This window comes from Nelumbo lutea, chromosome 5 (assembly GCF_056320005.1).
Source record: "Nelumbo lutea isolate HS-2025 chromosome 5, American lotus-T2T, whole genome shotgun sequence".
Taxonomy (NCBI): Eukaryota; Viridiplantae; Streptophyta; class Magnoliopsida; order Proteales; family Nelumbonaceae; genus Nelumbo; species Nelumbo lutea.
Genome location: NC_142688.1, coordinates 28048162 through 28065066, shown reverse-complemented (window position 1 = coordinate 28065066; position 16905 = coordinate 28048162). Strand labels below are relative to the sequence as shown.

Genomic DNA, 16905 nt, shown 5'->3' with positions numbered 1-16905 from the left:
TAAAAGGAATTGACGAGGGCATTTCGGTCATCTCGGAATCACATAGAGTCCCCAAAAGGCCAAAAATGGGCCATTTGCAACGGGAACCAATCTCTTATCTCGTCTCGTGCCCCTCAAATTGATATCATTGTCTATTTCAACTTTTCGAAGTGGTTAGTTGAGAAAGGTGAAAATCATGAACCGGTCGTTAGAACTTAGAACTTAGAACGAAATCAAAGTCCTCACTCCTCACAAAATCCAAATATCCCGCTTCCTTCCCCAGTTCACAATTGGTAAATCAACGGTCACGATCACCACGAGAGCTCTCCACCTTCTATTTCCCATGCTTCGGCTTCTTCTGCTTTGATTACTCAGCTGGAAAATGGCGATCCGGGACGCCGTTGATTAGAGAAAATACATATACATATTTTTTTCCTCAACTAGACATTTCTTGTCAGGCTCGATTCCTTGTAATTGTTTCTCGTACATATTTTTTTGTTAGATCTGCGGTGTTGGTTGCAGTTGGAGCCCAGGCTTCAAAGGGACCTTTGCAAGTTTTCTCCTTTTTGGCTTTCATGGCCGTTATTGTCGAGGCTTTGTGGTTACATTGAGAAATGCTTGTTCCGTTGGTTTTTTATGCTGGCAGAGGAAGATATGTTAGTGAGACGTATTTGACCGGTTCTGGGTTCATGAAGGCTGAGAATGGTGGATTTCGTCTGTTGGCTGTTTTGAAGAACTTATTTTTAGGGCTAGGGTTTTGTAGTTTCAGTGAATTATATCGTGAAACAGAGCGTTCTAACATTGACAGCTTTTTACGTTCTGATAACGGATTGGAGAGCTTGTATTATTCTTTTGCTGGTACAATGCCAAAGAAGAGGAAGGGTTTTTTTTTTTTTTTCTTGTAAATTGGTGTTTAGGATGTGAAACGAGGATGAGCTGAGATTTTGGGGAGGTGGAGGGATTTAAATACTTAATGGTTAGATATGTTTGGATATCTGCGCTGTTGGATAAATTAGGGATTAAGAATTTGTTGTGGTCTACTAAAGTGTTGACAAGAGTACAGAAGAAACACACCGTCTCGTAAGTTGTTTTGGGCTTTGGACACGGACAATTTAAACAACTTCAAGATTAACATATAGGATTTTGTTTTTTCATCAGTAAACAAAGGCGATTTAGTGTAGAAGTATAGGATTTGCTTAAGTGAACCAAAGTGACTTACTGGAGACGAATGTTGATTAGAAATGCCAAGTATTAAAGCTCCAGCTACAAAGCAAACCACGACCCTCGCGGTTAGTCTCTTAAGTTTGTAAATTGTCCAGGTTCAGTTATCGCTGTTTTTTGGTGTTTCCGTCGGATATGCATATGTTTTTCCTTGTTCAGTTCTTCTGCTTCGTCCGTTACAGGTCGCTGTAAAATGCAGGCCATTAACAGAGAAAGAACGGAAAAGAGGCCGTGATATTGTTCGGGTTAAAGATGATAAGGTGTTTTCATTTTCTTTCTCCTTCGAGCTTTAGCAGATATGGATTATTTGTTGGCCTTCGGAAAGGAAACTTATAGTTGTTTCGCGATTTATTTATAGGAGGTCACTGTATTGGACCCTGACCTGTCAAAAGACTACCTTGATCGAGTACAAAATCGAACTAAGGAGAGAAAATATTCTTTTGATTATGCATTTGGACCTGACTGTACAAACTCGGTATGTATTATGTTTCTATGTGTGAAGATTATAAATGCTGGCGTTTAACTTCATTTATCAAGTTTTGTGCAATTTCTGAAATTCCATCTTTCATTTTACTGAAAAAAATGGTCAATTAATTTCCTTGGTTATGGACTTGGATTAGCATATGAGTCAATAATCTTCCTGTTGAGTTGTCAGCAGAAATATGTTAAAAGTTCTTACAGATCCCGGTAGTTCTCAGTTGTGTAACAAGAATATTGCCATGTCTAACTCTTGACCTTCAAAAGCGTGCCTTTGGATAGAACGACCACAAATGAAAAGTTGTTACCTTACACATTTCTGATGTTGGGAAATATGGACTTTGTTCCCTGTTATTCCGAGTTGTAGCTAATTCTGTCATAATGTTTTGGTCACCTGCATGACATTCGCCCTAGCTTTCTATATAGTCTATTCAAGAGCCAAGATGTTTAATAGTACTTATTCTTTCCACTAGGGCTTTAACTTTGCCTTATGAGGTATACACTTATAAGCTTTAAGGACTGCTGGAGTTGCTAAACCTGCATGCTGATTTCCACCATCCATGTATGCAGCATATTAGTCAATACACCTCAATTTTTTTAACAACTTGTTAGTACACTTCCTGGATCTTGATCGTTCGTTGAACAGAAAACCGAAATTCAGTAAACACAGAGAGGGTGGGTCTTGGCACAACAATTGCGACCTGGGTGACCAGTGTTCAAATCTTGTAAACAGCCTCTCTGTGGATCTGCAGGGGTAAGGCTGCATACATCTGTTCCTCCCCAGACCCCACATTGGCAGGAGCCTCATGCACTGAGCTGCCCTTTTATAAAGATACATTTGACAATGTATTCTCATCCCTCCCTATTGAACTCAAACTTCAGATGTGGCTTGTAGAACTATAGAAATAGTTCATCTTGCCATCTTGGATGGATGAATCCTCAATAAGATGATGTTTGATATAAGAAATCACCTTTGTTGACGTGTATCTTTTTACTATATATGATAAAAGAATGAATAAAACACAAGAGATGATGTGCCAAGCACCCTCATAATGAAGTTTAGGCTAACTTTGCTATCTATCTAATCCACAAATGTGGAAACTTAGGTTTCAGAAAATTTGTAACCATAAAACTTATACACAAGATGATTTTTGAATGAAACCTAGTTGCATTAAGGTTTTCATAAGAGTTGCACGGTCTTCACTCTTCAAAACTTCATCAAAATGATCTATAGGAACTGCTGACAATGCCTGCAAAACTTTTAGCACACTGGAGCTGATCTATCTTTATGTGAAAACCTGGTGTTTGTTCAATTAAATACTCAATTCTACTCAAAATGACAACTCAGGATCCATGTTCGTTAAACTTTGGCAACAAGTCCTAATGCCTGCTGCCAACCTGATACAACCCTCCATCTTTATCTGGGCTTGGGACCAGCAGTGTAAGACAGGCTTAAAATGACCAGTTCTAGTTAAATTAAAAATTAAAAGGTACATTTTTTTTTATATTTGGCATGTATATATTTCTTACTTCTTACCATATTATCTCTTGCTTTACCAGTTAAAGAAAATATTTGCTTGTTCCTTTGGGTCTAAGGCTTTAATCTGTAACCAAATGTAAATTTGTAACAGAATCTTCATAAGGTAGCAGTTTTAGTGGGTTTCAGACTTATTTTCTGAGTTACTGATCAAATTGTTTCAATTATAATTTGTAGCATTTAATGATGCTTTTTCGTTTCCAGGATGTTTACAAGACAAGTATATCTTCTACAATCACTGGAGTTGTTCAAGGTCTTAATGCAACAGTGTTTGCATATGGTTCAACCGGAAGGTACTCGAATGCAATGGTTTTGTTAATCTGCCATGTACTCTGTTCCAGATGTTTGTCAATATAAGTTGGCACAGGATGGGTTTATGGCCTCCTTCTATTTTGCATCACATGTTACTGTAGTTTTGTGAGTTGCTACCTCCTTTTATCGTTGTTGTATGCACAGTTCTTATCAAACAGATAGAGATCCTAATTAATCTACTGGAAGTTGGTAGGAGGAACTATGAAGAGAACAGAATTTGTATCTAAAAGGTAGGATTTACAAGACTTGGCTTAGGTAAGATAATAGAGCTTGGCTGATCCACGGGAATCATCATTAACTTGGTTTCAAATTTCTCTTTAATCTCTGTACCTGTTGCTCCTATTATTCGAAATTCATGCTATGGTACTATTATTTTCCATATGTAAACAAATAGAAGGATTTTTGTGGGTTGAGAATCTTCAGATATTAGACAAGATATTAAAAAAATAAGTTGTAAGAAATGACAACATTTGGGAGTTGGAGTCTCTCTGAATCTTTTGTAAGAATTTTCAGACTGTTCTCAACTGTCTACTCTTAGACAGCAATCAATTAGATTTGGGAGTGTGAATTGCTTAGAAGATTTTACTGGTTTTTTTGAAACTTCATAGCTGATTCTAGAATACAGGGATCTAATGAAGAATTAAAAGTTGGCTGCACTTAGAGGTGTAATGTGGACCGTGCCAGGCTGGCATTATCCATTTCTGCAGGCCACCCACACTGTAGTGGCTCATTCCTACATGGCGCAGAATCCCTTGAAAGGGAAGCTTGACACGGCCTGTGGCCTGAGCCCAGTCGAGCCCATTTCATGCCATGGGTGTCACAATTTTTTTAGAAAAAAAAAAAAAATAGTTAAAATAAACTAACAAGATAGACAAGAAATTGAAAAAAAAAAACTAATATGACTTCTGATGTATACAATTTTTTATATATGAAATAATAAAATGAAATTGAAAAAGTTACAATAGAATTGGAATAAAATAGTATGTATGGCCGTGTTGTGCCAAGCTGGCCCATGGGCCTCAAACCCTCAAACCCTGCCTGGCACGACACAGGGGTTTGGACCAGGCCTGGCATGGCCTGCTTCCTGTAGTGACCAGGCAGCCCAGCCCACTTTACAGCCATACACTGACTGTTATTTCCAAATTAGCTCTCCCTAACTATTAAAGGGATCTGATGAAGAAATTAAAGTTAGCTTCAGTGACTGTTGTTGCAATTTGGCTCTTCCTAATTCTAAATAATAAAAAAAATCATCCTGTGCTGCTTCTGAGCAAATTTTGTCAATATAGAGATTAATATGACCTGCTATGGAGAAATTGCTTAAGAGTAGGGGTGTCAATCGGCCAGTTTTGGTTTGGATCCAAACCTCATCAAATCAGATTTGGATGGTCTATTATAACTATTGGATTGGGCCAATCCAAAATAAATCGGTCCATACTCTTATTGGTCTGAATTGGATTTAAACCAAATTTCCAATAATCCGATCATGAGGCCAAACCTTTGTCCAATTTGAAACTGATCAAAACTGAAGCCAGCACAAAATCAATTTTATGAAAGTATTTTTATGAAAGAACTTTTACAAAAGCACTTTTATAAAAGTAATTTTATGAAAAGTATTTTTATGAAAGCACTTTTACAAAAAATACTTTTACGAAATCACTTTTACAAAAGTACTTTTATGAAAGCACTTTTGCGAAAGCACTTTAATAAAAGCACTTTTACAAAACAATTTTTATGGAAGTACTTTTATAAAATCACTTTTATGAAAGTACTTTTATAAAAGCACTTCTATGAAATAACTTTTACAAAAGCACTTTTATGAAAGTACTTTTATAAAAGCACTTCTATGCAATGTTTTCAACCCACTGTTGACCTGACTGGTTGAACTGTTCAAACCATCACCTAACCATGATTTCGGGTCTGGTTCAGTCAAGACCTGTCAAACGGTCAAAAGCCGTTGACTTGGTCAAGAACCAATCAACCTGACTGGTTCGACCCAGTAACTGGGTTGTGGGTTGTTACACTCAATGCCTTCTAGAGGCCATAACTTTGCACTCCAATGTCCGATTGGGGTGATTTTGTTTTTTGATTTTGGGTAACTTTTCGAGATCTATGTGTCCCTAGGGGCCATAGGCGCCTTGCCACGCTATTTTTGCAAAAACCCGGCCAGTCAAACTGGTGACCTGTGACCCAGAGGTAAAAATGGGTTGGCCTCCGGGTCAGTTTTTAAAACATTGCTTCTATGAAAGTACTTTTACAAAAGTACTTTTATGAAAGCGCTTTTACAATGTGCTTTTTCAATGCCAAAGGGGTATTTTTTGTAATTTTCAGATTTTCTTCATTTTAATTTATTTTTGTAATTTTTTATATGTTCTGTTTTTTTATATAATTTTCGATATTTCATTCGGGTTGGATTGGATCCAATCCAGTCCATTTACATTTTAATGGATTTGGTTTGTATTGGATTTAGACTAGATTGGGTCCAGTCCATTTGTAAGTGGTCTCACATTGGACTGGGTCGGGTTGGACCAAATCCAGTCCAATTGACACCTCTAAAGAGTGGTAGGCATTGGCAGATGTGATGCTGAAATTGAAATCACCAAAAAATTGTAGGATTTTCCATCATGTACATTCATATTATCGATACAATACCTTTCTATGACAAAAAACTAAAAAAATAAAAAAAAGTTGTAGGCATTGGCCATCTCTTCGTATTTTGTAATAGTTGAATTGGTAAACTTCTAAAGATGGCTGCTTGATGTTGTTCCCCCACTTTCCTCTCTTTGCTTGGCATCTAAAATCATGATGTAATGCAATTTTGTTTATGATTTGTAGTACAAGTACATTTATTGCCTCCCATCTAAAGGATCTAATTCTTGTTCCATATTTTGCCAGTGGTAAAACATACACAATGGTTGGAACTAAAGGCGATCCTGGACTAATGGTTCTCAGCTTGCATACAATTTTTGATCTTATCAAAAGTGACACTAGTTCCGATGAATTTGAAGTTACTTGCTCCTACCTTGAAGTTTATAATGAAGTAGGGTGTGCATTTTTTTTTATATTTCTATGTGGCTTAAATTGTTTATTCATTTCAACTACTCTTGTTTAAGAAGTGAACTTAGCATCTAATTTGTATCTGAGTTCAGGTCATCTATGATTTGCTTGAAAAATCATCAGGACATTTGGAGCTTAGAGAGGATCCAGAGCAAGGAATAATTGTAGCTGGACTTAGGTGTATCAAGGTCACTTCCCTTCAGAGATGGAACTTTTGAACTAGTTTTATCTCATATAATTCTTGTGAAATTTCTTTGATATGATAATAGTTAAAAATCTTGGAATAGAACATGGCTTGGGTGGAATGGAAACCTTTGCAATGTCCATTTATGCTGCAAATCTTTGCCCATTCTTTTAAACAAGCATGCTGACTTACCTTTTGCATAGAAATATAAGAGCCCATTTGGGAGGGCTACTGCATTGATTGATCTGCATTGAATGATCCACTTTGGAGAAGCTACCTTTGATAGCTTCTTCAAAAGTTGATTTTATGGCTCATCTAAACATACTTTCTGCTTTTTGGATTTATAACCAAACACGGTTTCATGGTGTTCCGGGTTTCTCAGCTCATGTAACACCATAAACCATTGCGCAAATGCCCTCCCTAATGGGCACTAAGTTGATGAAGAAGCTTTCATTAGCCTAAACCCTTCTAATAAGGTCAACAACTCAGCTTAATGGAGACTATGTAGGAGTAATGTGGCAAGAAACTCATTATCATTTAAGCCCTGTCCCAACCATATGGGGTTGGCTACATGAATCCTGTTTCACCAATCTGTTCTGTTCTGTTCAGTGCCATATCTATTGTCCCATTTAAATGGTAATTCTCAATTAAAAAGATTTACATGTATTTACTTCTTTAAATTCCTCTATACTTAAACTTATTGTATCACTGATATTTCTTACTTTGTTGAACACCCTATCATTCCTCTCCTTCCATAATCCAACACATTGCATTAGGAATTCATCTCCATGTGGTCATCCTTTAAGTCTACGTTTCTATGAGGGACACTTTTATCACATCAATTGCAAACATCAGATCAAACCACCTAATGCCAAACATGATTAAAAATTTCTCTGGAAGTTCCAAGAAATCACGTTGAATCAAAATTATGGTCCATTTCGTCATGCCTTTTAGATGGCATACAGACATATATCTCTAATGGTCTTGATTGTCCATGTCAGCCTGTAGGTGGCAAAAACCCATCTCATTGCAGATATCCTAGCCTGATTGACAGAACAGAATGTCTTTGCATCTAAAATTATTGAAGCAAGGGGTCTTGAGTGGTCCTCAAAGGAGTAGTTTTTAACATTCTGTATAGATTGACCGGAAACATAATGGCAAAATATTTTTTAATTTATAGATATTAATGGACTGGGAACTATGATCAGGATAGTAATGGTTTCTTGATTTTGTTTCCCTTAACTTCAGGTTCATTCGGCTGATAAGATTCTTGAACTCTTAAATTTGGGAAACAGTAGACGAAAGACAGAAAGTACAGAGGCAAATGCAACATCTTCACGGTGTGTAAGCTATTGTCATCTTCTCAGGGTTAATGTCTCTGAATGTTTGTTTATGACAACCTGGTTAGTGGCCTCAGCTAGAAAGAATTTTACAGTTTTTGCAAACATTGTTGTTAAATTCCAGACACTAGTTCCATTATTATTAGGTTATTGCATGTCTCCCATGACACATGCATCTTTCTTGTTTCTCTGTCCTTCCTATCACCCAAGCAAAACATTCCCATTGATATGAACCTTGAGTTTGGAAACACTTTGTTTGGAATATCATTTTTTATGAGTTCATGTTTTAGTGTATCATTAATGAATGCTATTTTTTAATGAGCATATCTTTTGGAGTATTACTTAGTGCATGCTATGTGGGAAATTTGATTTATACCAAATGTTTAGGTTGAAAATCAATGTCACTGCTGTTGTTATTGTTGTTACTGTATGAAGGTTCCCTATGCAAACCATCTAATACAAAAAGTCTTTTGTTTAACGTGCCTTAACAGGTCACATGCTGTTTTAGAGATTATTGTAAAAAGAAAACAGAGAAACAAGTACAAGAATCAAGTTGTCCGTGGAAAACTTGCATTAGTTGATCTTGCTGGCAGGTGGGTACACATTTAGGCACCCCTCTTTTTATTATTTATTTTTTTCGAATGCAGTTTAGTTCTGTTCCAATGAGGATTACAAAGATATTATATTAAATAATTACATGCAGTGAACGGGCTTCCGAGACAAACAGTGGAGGTCAAAAACTGAGGGATGGTGCCAATATTAATCGTTCACTTCTTGCTTTAGCAAACTGCATCAATGCTCTGGGGAAACAACAGAAAAAGGGTCTGGCATATGTCCCTTACCGCAATAGGTATTTGGACGATTATTTTTATAATATAAAAACCACTTTGCAAGGATACTAATCTCTAGTTCTTTTTTTTTTTTTCAGCAAATTGACACGTATTCTTAAAGATGGTTTGAGTGGTAATTCTCGAACAATCATGATTGCAACAATATCACCTGCTGGTAATCAGTATCACCACACTGTTAATACACTGAAATATGCTGATCGAGCTAAAGAGATTAAGACACACATCCAGGTGAGCATCATTTAATTAGAATACATACAATGTATAACAAACTTTGAATTGATTTAATGGGTGAGTTCCCTAAAGGGGTTGTAAAGAAAAGATGGGTGGCTAGTATACTTGTCAAGGCGATGCCTAGGCAACAAGGCACCCTTGGAGGGTCACATTGCTTAATTACCGAGCTAATTTATACATGGTGTTATGAAATACTTTTATATTCTTAATTTTTTGAGATTATAATAATAAAACAGCCAACTAAAATATTCATTTTGTGGGTTCATTATTATACTAATTTGTTTTTATTATTTCTTAGTGTTAGGGTTCAATCAACATGCATGTGGTGTATGATGTCTTGAACCCTAAAAGGCTTCAAAACCTGACCCAATAAGCAAGGAAATGAAGAACTTAAAATTTTGCACAATGAATACATTCTTCTTCCACCTCTTCTTTTCTTCTTTTCTAAGTACAAAAAAAGAGGCTTAGACCCCTATATTTTCTGAATTTTCTTTTCTTTATTCTTTTTTTTTAATGAATTATGAATATGTTGATTTTCTATATTTTACTATACTATGAAATTTATACTTTTTTATGAAGATTATAGATAATCATTACTGAATGATGGTTTCTAGTTGCTATGGCCTATGGAACCCATGGAACTACCCTAGGGGATTCATGTTTTTTATTTAAAAAACTCCATTCCCTAGGTAACAAGGCACCCCCTTGTTGCCTAGCCTTGCCTTGGTGCCTTGAAAACTATGGTGGCTAGTTAGACTAGGCCAACCTTGGGGTGTAAGATAACATCATTTATGCTATTTTCCTATTTTTCTAATAAAGCTTGATTTTTTTTTTTTAATTTGAAATTAACAAGTTGCAAATGAAAATGAGAAGTAAAAATAGACATTTTTTTGTTTGTGTTACCCAATGTTGGTCCAAGATATCTGCAGTCTTGGGAGAAGTGAACTGGATACAGACCTAACCTCATGTGTGCTACCCATGTTCTCTTGCAATGACCCCTACATCTCCAATCAGAAAGAGGAAAAAAATTGTGTCAGAGCATTGCTAAGTTGGACAAAGTTAATTTTTTTAATTTCTCTTACAGTACTAGTGACTAATCAGACCCTCCCCTTTTAAATGAACAATATACAATCATTTTATTTTCTCATGACTTTCTCTCCAACCTTGAAATCACCAAGCAGTGGTTTGCATCCATTCATTTTACATGAATAGTGAAGGCCACTATGTCTAGGATGGAGTAGTTTGAAGAGCTGGTATACATGTGTACACACAAATGCATGCCTGCTTCAAGTATGATTTCTTTTGGCATATTCAAATTTGGGCTGTTCACTTCCATAGGTTTCTCTTGTCTTCTTTCTTATAATATAATCACCAACTTACATCGACTCTGATACTGAGCAGCACAAAGGTCACAGTAATAGGTCATGACAATATTGTAATAATTGCCTTTCCTTCAAGTGGTGCCTTGAGGCTTGAGCTAAACTGTGTGCCTTTCTTATGATGTGGTTATTTTCTCATTGTATAATACTGTACTTTTTTGTCCACGGCTTTGTAAGCATTTAGGTTTTATTATATGCAGTGTTTCTTTGTTTATCATTCTGTTCTCCTCTGTTTTTTCAAAAACATTCCTTTGTTATTGATTAAAATTGTTGATTTTTTTTAGAAAAATGTTGGCACAATTGATACCCATGTTGCAGACTACCAACGAATGATTGACAGTCTTCAGGTAAGTTTGGAATGTTTTTGCTGCCATATTATTTTGGGAGTTGATCTTGTTGCATCAGTGCATAAGAATCTAATTTTTGCAGATTGAAGTTTGCCGGCTGAGAAAGGAACTAGCAGAAAAGGAGTCACAACTAAGTGTGAAACCTACAGAAAAAGCAGTTGATGATGAGCTCTCTTGGTTGGATGTTTTGAGCCGTGAAACCGGTGAAAATGTTCAAGAACGGATAAATTTGCAGAAGGCTTTGTTTGAACTTGAAGAAACCAATATCCGTAACCGCATTGAACTCCAACATCTAGATGATGCTATTGCAAAACAACAGGTTAACATTGTCAATCATCCTACTATATTTAATTACTGGGTTTCACTTCATGTTCTTAACCTTTCCAATTTCAGTTTATCTTGCTTTATCCATTTTGAAGTACTGAGATAAGGACTATTGAGATTTCTTTCCTGTTTGAGCATTTATTTGATTTTCGTATGGTAGCAAATGCAAGAGGATTTATATGGAAGAAAGCTAAGATCTGACCTAACTCTGTTCCTTCATTCTTTCCATTTGCTTATACACTCCTACCTTTATTGACTGAAGCTTGAATTTGGATAATTTTTGCCTAATACTGTAGTTCATTTTTCCAAGATATGGTCTATCTACCAAGGCTTTTAAAATTTGATCATAACTAAAGAGGATTTCTGGATGATTGCTTTTATTGATGAACTATTTATATCTTCCAGGTCATTGAAAAAGATGGAACAATTGTACAAGTTTTAAGAGAGAGGAGACAAGTTATTCTTGATAACATCCGTGATAATGATGAGGCTGGAACTAGTTACCAAAAGGTGTTATTCATGTTGTGGTTCATAGGGATCAAAATTTCCTGTTTGTATCCTTTAATAATCTGGTTATATTTTATATGTTTCTCTAGGAAATTGAAGCAAATGAAAAGCACCGCTGCCAACTTCAAGACATGATAGAAGAAGCCATTAGTAATGATGCCAACAAAACTTACTTGCGTATTCTCAGTCAATACAGGCTCCTGGTAAGTAGAAAGTAGAAACAAAGCAATAAACTTTTCGCTAAATCATTATGGTTATGTGTGTGTAAACATAAGCACATACATAATAATAGCATATAAATGAGCCATCCCAGTTAACAGGAAAAAATGATGCACATAAACACACACGAAGCATGTTTATACACATGACACTGCTTGTGTGTATGAAAGAACACAATTAAGGGCACTGACCTTCTCAGTTGTGTTCACAACAGGTTTGTGTATAATAATACCAAAACCTTTTCCTTCTTCATGAAAGTGTACTGTATGACAAGCTTTGAAGGATGGCAAATTATTCCACATTGTATAATTCAATTCAAAAGAAATGGTAATGGTATAATATATTGCATGGTAAAAAGTGTAAAAGAAAAAAACACATTACCTTTGCCATTCTCTAGGTTAGGTGTTGCACATCTTTGTGCAGAATGCTATGCTACCCAGATACAGCAAGGATGCATTTTTTTTTTTATTGATAAAGAACACGATTTTATTAATATGCGAAAAATCCTAGCTGTCCAAAAAGATAGCAGGGGTAATACAGAGACAGCTGGTAGATGATCACACTAGATTGAATCCAAAAAAATAACCTGTTACAGAAGGACCCCTAGCCCAGGCATTCCTCAAATAAGCCCATCATGGCACAGCAAGGATATGGTATTGGATACAGAATTTGCATAAAAATTGAAGTGTCCGATATGATATGGCACTCTTGTACATCATCTATGCTGTTCATCTCATTGAAAACCAGTGGAAAGAGGGCAATGTATGTTCTCATGAAAAGATAAAAAGAGTGTAGGCAATCTTCTCATCAAATAAAGATCAAGAGAGACATGGAAGATTCACTATTGGGGCTAAACATTTGTTCATTTTATTGATTTAAAGGTTATGGATTTTTTTCTAGTCTACTGTTGAATTTATATTCTCATCAAATAAAGATCAAGAGAGACATGGAAGATTCACTATTGGGGCTAAACATTTGTTCATTTTATTGATTTAAAGGTTATGGATTTTTTTCTAGTCTACTGTTGAATATATATTATTATGGCTGGGCAATGTTTTAAAAGGTGGCTCTGCAGGTGAGGCTCATTTCTGGAGTGTGCTTTACTTGACTTACTGTTTTGATGAATTGACTTTGAAGTTTGATGTTGAATAGATACGAGACTTGTAGTTCTTAGAATTTACTATGTTTTAGGCAGTGTTTTCAACCCGTCGTTGACCCGGCCAGTCGAACCGTTCGAACCATCACCCGGCCAAGGTTCTGGGTCTAGTTCTGTTAAAACCCGTCAGTTGGTCAAAACGTTTCACCCGGCCGGTTCAATTGTCAACTTGGTCAACCTAGTCACCAGGTTGCGGGTTGCACACTCAATGCATGCAAACTTTCAGAGGCCATAACTTTGCACTCCGATGTCCGATTGGGGTGATCTTTTCTTTTTTTATTTTGGGTAACTTTTTGATATCTATGCGTCACAAGACGTCGCCTTGCCCCACTATTTTTGCGAAAAAAACCATTTTTGGCCTCAAATCCCAAATTTTAATATTTTTTATAAATTAAAAATTAAAAACTGAATTAAAAAAAAACATAAATTAAAATATAAAATAAATGATAGCACACACACACACATATATACCTTAAATACATAGATGATGATGTGACATAGTCTGACCCATTTGATCTGGACAGTCGAACTAGTGACCCACAACCCGGAGGCAAAAATGGTTCGGCCTTTGGGTTGTTTTTAAAACACTGGGTTTTAGGTGTATTTGTGATACTTTAGAATCAAACAGTTTGACATGTGTTTTTGTTTTGTTTTTCTTTTTGATAAATGAGTAGTATTTTATTAAGCATAGAATAGAAAAAGTGTACAATCGGCATAGTTTGTCCTGTGTTGGACTTGAATATTCAAGGCGACAACTTCATGCTAATAATATTATGTTCCAACCAATTGAGATGATGGTCCTTTTGAAACATTTTATTGTTTAGAATTTTGTATTTGTATATTAGGTGGCCATTGTTTGGTGCCATGGTCATGCTAACAAGCATGAGAAAGTGTGTTAAGCTTGAGAGCAGTAGGATTGGATTCGAGCTGAGCAGAGCCGAATATCTAACTATTCGAGCTTGGCTCACCAATAATATTTTTTGTATTATTATATTTTATATGTATATGTGTGTGTGTGTGTGTGTGTGTGTGTGTGTGCGCGCGCTCAAAGCTTGGTTTAGACCGAGCCTAATCGAGCTTTTCATGAGCTGAGCTCGAATAGCTCGTGAAAAGCCTGGCTTGTGGCCACCCTTAGAGAGCAGCCACTTTATGCAAAAGAAAAAAATAAAAAAAAAATGCCAGAGGTTAGTTTTGTGTCTAGTCCACCCTTCCCAAGACCCCAGATTGCTAGGACCAACATTGTGTAATGTCTCTTTTAAGAATTTATATTTGCATAGTTTGTCTTTTGATTCTTTTTGAAAAGGTAGCAGCTTACTTTGTTCCTGTGGCCACCTTGTCTTTGCCTTAGGCTCAGGAATTCCTTGCCCTTTACTCATGCTTCTTACTTTTAAAACAAAACACCTTGTTGAGTGAGAAATAATCCACATTCTATTGATTCTTGCACCTTTACCAAGATGATGTGAACCCCCCAGGTGATGGGATTTACCTGAGGGAGAAGTCATTTCCACTATAACATTTTGCAGATGAGATAGCTAAGGAATGGAGTAGAGAGGAAGGGGTGCAGATCTGTAGATTAGTACTGCTACATTATAGTGTTTGGTGCCATTTTTCTTATTGAGGGGCTTTTAGGATCATATTTCTTGTTTTAGGATATTTGACATGCTTACTATTCTCTGTCATCAATAAAACTTTCCTTGTTTATCCATCAAGAAAAAGACATCTTGCAGTGACTTTGGTCTTTGTTGTATTTCATTTTTTTAAGAATCTGCTAGCTGCCCATCTGTACTGAATGCTTTTATACTGCTACGTATTAAGAAAAAGACATCTTGCCGTAACATTGGTCTTTGTATTTCATTTTTTAAGAATCTGTGGGAATGACAGTGCTAGCTGCCCTTCTGTACTGAATGCTTTTATACTGCTATAATTGCAGGGAATGGCTAACACTGAGCTTCAGTTTCAAATGGCAATGCGAGATCAAGTGATTCACAATCAACGAGAAGCACAGAGGAACCTATGGAACTTGATCATGGGGTTAGGACTTAATCAAAAGCAGATAATGGAGCTTGCTTCCAAACAAGGAATAATAATAGAAGACTGGACTACAACAACCCCTTGGGTGCCATCTGGTATGAAGCAGTCACCTATTTCAGGTCATGGAAGATCTCCGCCTCTGTGTTCTTGTCATGGCATCAGACAGTCCTCTTCAACATCTTCTGTATTCCAACACCACCAAGATGTTGGCATTAGATCATCTTTCGAGGAACATTGGGGCTCTGCTCATACTGTTTGTAGGGAGGAGCACCACAGCTCCTATTACATGCTATCTCATGATCACTCCCCACCAGCATATTTGAGGATGAGAAGGAATAGTGAGCATTGGGTGACTGGAAGACCAGTGCCATGGTTCTCAACACCTGAGAAACCTCAAGTTGTTCACAGTTCATATCCAGAGACAAGACCTTTGTCTTCCTCGTGGAGTGGACACTGCATATCAGCATCCTGTCTCCTAGAGAATTGTGGCCAACAGCAACAGGTGTACTTCCCTTTTCTACGATCTTGTTAATTTTTTACTGTAGACTATTAGAGAATTTATTTAATATATTATAGTATAAATACTACAAAGATATAATATATAATTTATTTAATATATTATAAATAGACAATTAAAAATATAACATATATTTATATTTATATATATACTGGTTGGTTCAGACGTTCAGTTGGCTGCCGTTTTTTGCTTTTAGGTTTACCAAAAACCGAACCGGTACCATCGGTTTTTGCAAAACACTGAGCTGAATGGTTCAGTTAACCAGATTTTTCAGTTCGTTTCTTTTTTTTTTCTTTTTTTGAGCACACCCCTACCTTGATTAGTCTGGACAAAAAGGATGGTATACAAGTACAAGGGATTGAGGCCCAATTTTTTCCAGATTCACTTCCTGTGGTCGTGTTATAGTGAAGAAGAGGCGATTGGATTACTACTCACTTTCTTTTTTCTTTAGCATAACACTTGGAACTTTTTTTTTTTTTTTTGGGGGGGGGGGGGGGGGGAACCACTTACGTTCCTAATCCAAACATTCCACCAAATTATTTGAACTGCTACTTTTACGTAGTACAGCTAGCTCATTTTCCAAAACTAATTATTTTTCCTTCTATTTTGAAGAAACTTCAATTCTTATCATATGCTTACTATGTGTTAAGCAGGATGCACAGACTACAGATAGGCAGCTGCTTGAAATTCCTCCAGTTGGATTGAGCAGCAGCCGTAGCTCATGCAAAGAAGTAACCATGCATCATGGTGGGGCAATACGAACTCTATTTGGAACTACTAAACCAGATCTCAGTTCATGCCATATTTTGCATAATGCTGCACCCTCAAGTCGCCTAAACCTATCCCAGTTGATACCACCATATGCAAATGCAGGGCCAAATGTTTTTAGTTACAGTAGCTCTGATTTTAAGGGTCGTCCATCTAATTTTGTATAGTCTTCTGTTTGATCTCTTTATTTTCGTTATTTATTTATATCCGTTTTTATCATTATTATTTTTTTTGTTTTACTTTGTATCGTTTTCATATATCCAGTAGGTTAGAGGCGTTGGATTACCCTGGTACGAATTTCTCTGAGTTATGATCCCAAAACTGAATCGTGGGAATCAAGTTTCTATTTACAAAGCAACAAATGCAAGAAAAATTCGATCTGGGACTGCAAGAGCGCAGTGTATGAGGTGGAAATAGGCACCAGACGTATTAATAAAAGCTTTATTCGCGTCCCAGTGAAGAAACGGAAAT

The 16905-nt window shown here is 36.4% G+C and overlaps 1 protein-coding gene across 2 annotated transcripts; it reads left to right on the top strand.

Annotated features, from left to right (window-relative positions):
• The first annotated feature begins 81 nt into the window (after positions 1-81).
• LOC148851270 (kinesin-like protein KIN-8B) lies at positions 82-16659 on the top strand. 2 transcript variants are annotated; one of them, XM_088943318.1, is made up of 16 exons: positions 82-1268; positions 1383-1460; positions 1559-1675; positions 3419-3507; positions 6419-6563; positions 6673-6768; positions 8013-8104; positions 8596-8697; positions 8808-8954; positions 9033-9183; positions 10850-10912; positions 10995-11231; positions 11642-11746; positions 11833-11946; positions 15049-15651; positions 16320-16659. In XM_088943318.1, the coding sequence occupies exons 1-16, from the start codon at positions 1221-1223 to the stop codon at positions 16599-16601; spliced, it is 2469 nt and encodes an 822-aa protein (XP_088799444.1). In that variant the 5' UTR covers positions 82-1220; the 3' UTR covers positions 16602-16659. The 2 variants fall into 2 exon arrangements, with proteins under 2 accessions (XP_088799444.1, XP_088799445.1); XM_088943319.1 differs by having other exon boundaries at positions 157-1268; positions 1400-1460.
• Positions 16660-16905: the final 246 nt, after the last annotated feature.